The sequence below is a fragment of the Grampus griseus genome (assembly GCF_964374135.1).
Source record: "Grampus griseus genome assembly, chromosome: 19".
Taxonomy (NCBI): Eukaryota; Metazoa; Chordata; class Mammalia; order Artiodactyla; family Delphinidae; genus Grampus; species Grampus griseus.
The window spans coordinates 15851557-15858886 of NC_139013.1; the positions used below are offsets into that span (position 1 = coordinate 15851557).

At 49.7% G+C, this 7330-nt stretch overlaps 1 protein-coding gene across 2 annotated transcripts; it reads right to left on the minus strand.

The window, feature by feature from the left end:
• Positions 1–4096: 4096 nt before the first annotated feature.
• On the minus strand, positions 4097–7113 carry FFAR2 (free fatty acid receptor 2). Of its 2 annotated transcripts, none has more exons than XM_082677051.1 (2): positions 7020–7113; positions 4097–5958 (listed from the first exon to the last, which is right to left on the minus strand). In XM_082677051.1, exon 2 carries the CDS (start codon positions 5949–5951, stop codon positions 4962–4964), a length of 990 nt encoding a protein of 329 aa, XP_082533177.1. In that variant the 5' UTR covers positions 5952–5958; positions 7020–7113; the 3' UTR covers positions 4097–4961. The 2 variants fall into 2 exon arrangements, with proteins under 2 accessions (XP_082533177.1, XP_082533178.1); XM_082677052.1 differs by lacking the exon at positions 7020–7113 and adding an exon at positions 6495–6649.
• Between the last annotated feature and the right edge of the window lie 217 nt (positions 7114–7330).

The window sequence follows — 7330 nt, forward strand, 5'->3', positions numbered from 1 at the left end:
TGGACAGCTGACCCCCGCCTGCCTTGGTTCCCCACCCCTTCACATCCTCTCTCTTATCAGACATTGGAAACTTTGCCAAGTAGGTTACTGGACTACTGCGTCTGAGGGCTTAGAGACCTCTGTCCCAATTTCCTGGTTGAATGCGCAACTTGTAGATGAGAAATGTCCTCGTTTCCGGTGACTAGAGAAAAATAATGAAAAGGAAAAAAACGGGGCAAAAGTATTTAACCACAGCAGGTAGAGAAAGCTGAAAAGAGAGAGAGAGAGAGAGAACTAACAGAAACCTGAAGGTAAGGGGCAGGTGAGTTAAAGGGAGTGGCGTTGCAACCTTGGCCGTGTAGTTACCTTTAGACTGTCTCCGGGCCCACCCATGCCTGCTTTCTCTGACTGCAGCGATCCCCACGTGGTCAGTTGAGAATTTCTGAGGAAGGGACACAACAGCGCCTTTTCCAAAAAGGGGAAGTGAAATAGTCAATGCCAGTTTCCCCTTTCCTGCTGGTCGGGCCCCCAGGTCAGTCTCAGGCAGCTCCCTCTACCCCTGTTTCCCGGTAGCGGCTGTAGGCCGCTGTCTGTGTTATTCATTAACCAGGCACTCATATTTCTGTTTACCCATCTGTCACCCCGCAGGGGATTCAGAGGAGCCCCGCAATCTAAGCAGCCCCCCGGATGCTCCTGGATCAGGCCCAGTCAGCCACATTTAGCTAGTGTTTATCGTGTTGAGAGCCCCGCGCCAGAGCCTCGTGCGATGCGTAGCCAGGGAGAGAGAACGTTTTCTCAAGCAGGATGGGGCCCGTCCGCCACCTGAGCGTGTGTGCTGAGCGGTGCCTCCGGTGACGTGCTGGAGCTGGCTTGCAAGAGCTGATTGTTAGCATCGCTTGCCAGACCCACGTTCAAGTGTCTTCACGTTGGTAGAAACTGGCCCTGGAAGGAGTGCGTGTGCCACAGAAATTGGCAAGTACTGCAAATCAGGGCCTTTGCTACCCTCCAACCCCCGCCCCCTGCACCCTCATCCGAAGAACCAGCATACACTGGGGACCTCTGTTTATCAAAGGCCTTCTCCTCCTTGGTTCCTGGACGGCCAATTCTAATGAAAGAGGAAACAGTCCCACTTTCGGGGAGCTCCCAGCCTGATGACAGCCCTCCGTGTTTGCTAGAATACTTTGCGGTTCTTAACTCTGTTGTATATATTATCTACTTGATCCTGACAGCCATCTCCAGTGGTAAGCACAGATACCAGAGGGATCATCTTAAAACGGAAATCAGATGATTTCACTGTCTTGCTTAAAATCCTTGAATAGCTTCAAAAGCTCTGGCAATAAACTCATACTTCTATCTGGGGCCTAAAACACTTAGCGTCGTCTGGTCCCCCCTGACTTCCTTGACTTCCTCTTTCACTCTCTCCCCATTTCACAATATCCCAGCATCAACTTCACCTGAGACTGTTAGAAATACAAACTCTTGGGCCCTGTCCCAGACCTACTGATTCTGAAACCGTGGGGAGGGAAGACTGTAATCTATGCTTCAGCAACCGCCCCCTGTGGTTCTACTAGATGCCTGAGTTTGCAGACCACTGCTCTGTCCCCACACTGAGATGGGGGCAGCATCTCTCTGCCTCTGAGATGCTAAGGTTTTCTGCCTCCTTAGGGCTTTTGCACCTGTGGTTACTGTTTCTAGAATGCTCTTCGCATGGGCTATGTGGTCAGTTGAGAATTTCTGAGGAAGGGACACAACAGCATCTTTTCCAGAAAGGGGAAGTGAAATAGTCAATGGCAACTCCTTCTCATTGCTCAGGTCTCAGCTGACGACCAGTGACTCCGGAGAATCTTCTAAACCCTCTCAGTCCCTCATTATACTTTCTCCCACATCCCTATTTTGGTCCATTTGTAAAAACCATTTGCCACATTCTGAAATTCTTCAAAATTCTTGTTGCTTGTTTACTTGCTTATTAACTATTTTTTTCCCACTAGAATGGAAGCCCCAGGAGGGCAGGTACCTTTCTCTCATATGCTCTGCATCCCCAGCCCCTAGAAAACTATCTGGCTTATAGTAAATATATAATTAGATAAAAATCAGTACATATTTGGTGAACAAATGAATTACTAATTTCCCAGTAAAGAGATGGGCTATGTATCAAATGACTTGATGGAGATCAAATACTTGTTAGTGAGTAGCTAAAACTTCACCCTGAAAGTCTCAGACCAGGTCCAGAAATTTTCTTGCACTTTTTAGCAAGAGCGGCCGTGTCCCTAAAACCCTGGGAATCTCTGAGTTGGAAGGAGTCTGGTAGGTGACTGCTTCAGCCCTTATCAGATGTGTGAGTTTCCTCTATGTTCTAAGATGAGTGTCTTCTACTTCAAAATTCCTGGAGACTGGGGAGTGATTACCTTGGTTAAGTGATTCCCCTGACTGTTGAAGATGTAACTCCCTGCATCTTTTGCCCGTGATCTTGTTCTTTGTGGGGCTGCAGAGAATACATCTTCTATAAAATGAACCTAATCTTGGTCCAGCCACATATTCAGCATTCTCTTACTTGTTTCTCATATGTTGGTGAAAAAAGCAGGCCCTTCAGAGTCTGGAAGACCTGGATTCAAATTTCTTCTCACTACCGACCTTGGAAAGTTCTCTTAATTGTCTCAGGCTCCTTCTGTAGAACAGTGCCTGGCATTTACTGTGTATTATTATTATTATTATGTTTTAAATCTCCAAAGCATTTTGGTTCACTTTTCTGGGCTTGGTTCCTTGGGTTAATTTCCTTTTTAAAAATGTGCTGCTTAGTACTCAGTGTGTTCCTGATTAGATCTCAGTGGAGTGGTTGTGTCATCAACTTGTTTAGACTCAGTTTCTTTTAATGCCACCCCAAATCAAATCAGCTCTTTTTTTTTTTTTTTGGAAGGTGTAATATATCACATATTCATAGGAAGCCTACAGTCAGCTGAAAATCCCAGATATTTTTCTGACACGTTACTGTCAAACCATCCTATATAGTTGACTATATATTATTTGCGTCATTTTAAATATTCTACTTGCCATGTCTCGTTTAAGTGGGAGAACACCTTTGTTTCACACAGGTTGGTATCTTAGAGCTAAGTAACACTGTATAGTTTCTCAGCAGTTTTATCTATGCAGTCTCATTTGACTCCTCAGAATAACCCTGAGAGGCATACGGTATCCTCATCATGATGCTTTGGAAACTGTGGCTTGGAGGTTGCGACTTGCTCAAGGTCATCCCACTGGTAAGCGGAATCAACACTGAAATCAGAGCTCTTATGACACCAGTCTGGTGTTGTGTTGAGGAAGAAACACAGAAAATGAGCTCCCCGTTCAGTGGGAGTAATAAGGAAATTCTTTCCGAAGAAAGTGAATGTTGAGTAGGGTTTCATAAGAGGGGAGAAAGCAAAGAATCTGAGAATGAGGCAGTACGGGGTTGAGGTGAGGGGGACTTAGATGCAGGAAAAGGTCTCTGAAGGATAATTTCTTGGGCCCCTGAGCTAGGCCAGTGGTTCCTGACCTGAGCTGCCCTTCATAATCACCTGGGAAGCTTTTTAAATCTCATCTGCTGCAGCCCCACCCCCAGAGATTCCAAGTCAGTAGATCTGAGGTGGCTCTCTGTATTATTTTTATACCTCTACGTGTTATTCTGATGTATAGCCTCTGCTGCAAACCATTAGGTGTTGGAGAGCACAGTCTAGGGGTTCTTCTTGCGGAGAACTCTTAGGCAGGTAGAATTGGGAAGGGAGAGAGGATAAAGAGCAGGCAATGGGATGATAAGATATGAGTTCCTGAGAGGAAAATTTCTGATGAAAGGAAAACTCTGCAGGTTTCTAAGCTGGAGGATAACATGTTTTAAGCCTCTGTGATACACCAATAACTTTGAGCTGGGACTCGCCTCAATCCTCTTTCTGAGTCCAATCTCTCTATTCATCAAGCTAAACAGGAATCCATCCCTCCACTCTTATTGCACCTTTAACATATTTCTGTGGTTTCAGATGCACCATCCTCCCCCTTCACTGCTGAGTCTAGTTCTCCATCCTATTTTTGCTCTCCTTGTGCTTGCAAAAATGTTACAAAAATTGTGGACGCTCTCTTCAGAGTTTTATAAACTTTATTTTAATTCTTTTTTTTTTTTTTTTTGGTCATGCCACGCAGCATGCAAGATCTTAGTTCCCCAGCCAGGGATGGAACCCACGCCCCCTGCAGCGGAAGCACAGAGTCTTAACCACTGGACTGCCAGGGAAATCCCTAATCTTTATTTTCAATCGGCCAGACCAGGTTTTTTCCTGTGCTCATCAGTGTTGAGCTCTAACTGATGGTTGCCAAGCTGGGTTCTGACCTGCGCCATGGAGGGAGAAGACAAGACCCAGACCTCAGGTGGCTCCCAGTTTATTGGGGGAGACAGGTACACACATGGAGACGATTGGATCATTCTTAAAGAGCAGCAGGTCAGATGGATATTGCCCACACCTAGGTCATTATAGCTCTAAGCCCCAGTCCTCCCTCCTAATCCCCTTGGTTCAGAACCTTCCTGCATCTTCTTTGACCTCATTTAGAATTTCTCTCCCATCTCTTTCCCAGTGGCTTCATTCTAGCACCAACAACTAGACCAGTGTGTAGGTGTTGTTTCAAAGCTGGTGGCAAGGTTGTTTTAGGGCTCTCTGCTTCAGCTACCAGCCACCTCACACGGACAATCGGCATTTGATTTCTCTACATTGCTTCGGAAACTCTGGTCTGTTAGTGCTGCTATGCCCAACTGTTTCTTCTTTCGTCCTGGAGCTGTGCTCCTTTGGGAAGGAAAATTCAGTCAGGAAAGGATACAGAGCTGGTGAGAGAGATTTTTTTTACAGTCCCCGTCGTGGTTTGGGGCTGAGGATTCCTGAATCCGGGCCAGGAACCCGTGTTCTCCCTCTCCCAGCCTGCTCAATTCATACAAAACCCAGAGTGCCTCCGAAGGTCCAGGGACATCCTTAGTCTGTGGTGTAGTCAGAACTCGGCGCTCCCTCTGTTTGACTCACACCCCTGTCCACATTCGCCACTTCTGCTGTCTCTTTGCCTCTGCGTCCCAGCAGGGAGGAGCCCCGATGCCGCAGCGCCTGCAACCCTTTCCCAAAGGCTCTGCGCACGGCTGAAGAAGAGAAATAGAAAAGCAAGGGGTCCAGACTGGCATTGAGGGAACTCAGTACCACGGCTTCTGCCCGCCACGGGGGGCTCACATTCGTGTGGAACCCCACCAGGTGGGATACGTTATATGGCCCAAAGCACACCAGGAAATTAAGGAGGGTCACCACAGCCAGCCCCACGGCTCGGCGCCGCCTCTGGGCCCCCACGTGGGGCTGGGTGAGCATGACCCACACAAAGCGCCAGTAGCAGAAGATGGTGACCGCCATGGGGATGAGGAAGAGGACGAGGAACAGCTCCAGCCGCACGGGAATCACCACCTCCAGCTGCTCTGCCGTGAAGTTCTCGTAGCACATTATGCTACTCCCGTTCGTGAGCCTCTGGCCTGAGTTGAGGTACTGAGTGATGATCACTATGGTGCAATGACCAAAGGACAGGATCCAGGAGATCAGAGCAGCAATCACTCCATACAGAGGCCGGCGGGACAGCTTGTACCGCACGGGGAAAGCCACTCCCAGATAGCGCTCGATGCTGATGGCCGCCAGGAGCCACACGCTGCAGTAGATGCTACTGTAGAAGCCAAAACCCGTGACAGCACAGACTAGCTCAGGCAGGTACCAGACGAAGTCAGACGCGGCCTCTACCATCCTGAAAGGCAGCAGCAGAAGCAGCAGGAGGTCCGCCAGCGTCAGGCTGAGCAGAAGGATGTGGATGGGCGCGGGGTGCGGCTGGCGGACGCGCCCCACAAAGGCCCGCAGTGCCAGGAGGTTGGCAGGGAGACCAGTGAGGAAGATGATGATGTAGGCTGTGAGGATCAAGGAGCTTTTCAAGCTGGGCATGACTGTTCTGGAAGAGGATGAAAAAGGGCAGGGTCAGGAGGACCACCTCACAGCCTGCAGACCCTGGTCACGCTCAGTCTGTGGACATCCTCCCAGGCACTCTCCCTTTCCCAGGCCAGGGCTTTCTGCTCCCACCACTGCACACACCACCTGCCCGAACTGCTCAGAGCAATTGTTGACTTTGCCTGGGGCCGGATATTAAGCAGTAGCTATTATGTTTGCCATCGTGTGTCTCTGGGGGAGGCCAACCCTTGGCTTCCCAAGGGAATTCCCCCTCCGGTTTTCCTAGCCTTTCTCCTTCTCTTGTCACAGATACAGGAAGTTAGTGTTAATCAGTTTCCAGCTTTCCTTAAGGCCTTTCCTCAGCCAGAGACCTGCAGAGAGAAAAGGCAAACCTCACTACAGCAAGGAGGGAGCTGGACAATGTCTCTCAGGAGAGCTCGGGCTGTGAAAACCCAGGCCCCGCGACCCGTGCTCCTTCCTCCTCAGGACCCTGCCACACGCCCAGGATGCAGGTGCCCAGCCCCCAATCCATCTCCCTACCTCTTTTCCTTCTCCTTTTTGCAGAACACAAATTCTCCTCCACCTTTCCCTCCCCTGTCCAATTCTGGGACTATACTGAAAAGGACTATACTGAAAAGGGGAAGTAGGGAGGGGGCTCGGGGAGGAAGGGTGAGCCAGCGCTGTCCTCTGGGGCTTTTCCTCCAAAGACTTGAGAGGATATTCAGAAAAGCACATGGGCAGTGACTGGCTCAGGAGCTGGGTGTTTCGACCATAAACAGAGGAACTCTTCTTGATGAGGTAACCGTTTCTGTCTGGTTCGTAGCGCTCACTACCCACACACGGTCCGGGCCCTCCGTCCTCTCTCCCGTCTTAGGGCCTGGCCCGCGATTCCTTGCCCCCCCACCGGCTCCCATTTCTGGATGTGATCCTTGCATTCAGTTTCCGACAGATTGCATCCAGCGCCAGCCCCACCCCTGTCCCCCAGCCCCAACCCGTTTCCCTCCAGTTCCCATCCCCGGCATCGCTTCCCAGGGCGCAGGTACTAAGCCAGCTGCCTTGTCTTGCCTTTGTTTCCGGAGAGAGGGCTTCTTGGGATTAGTCCTGAAGGAAAGTCTGAAAGCTTGTGGAAAAGAGGAACAAAGCTTTAGCCGCCGCGACCGCCCATTTCACACAGGAAAAAATTGTAAGGAACCTGGCCGGTAGAAAGCTTTTATACCAGCGCTAGTCACGTGACCAGAGAGGAGAAGATCAGTAATTGAGCGCTGTCTTCTCTCGAACCCAGTGGAAAGGGTTCCAGCGTCTTTGTTCTCCCCACCGCCCCACACCAAGAGATCCCCACTCTGATTTCCAAACTCAGATTTTCCGTCCTTAGTTTC

What these genes read in the sequence shown, in the direction of transcription:
- FFAR2 (XM_082677051.1), bottom strand. Translation starts at nt 5,951, where the DNA reads ATGCCCAGCTTGAAAAGCTCCTTGATCCTCACAGCCTACATCATCATC.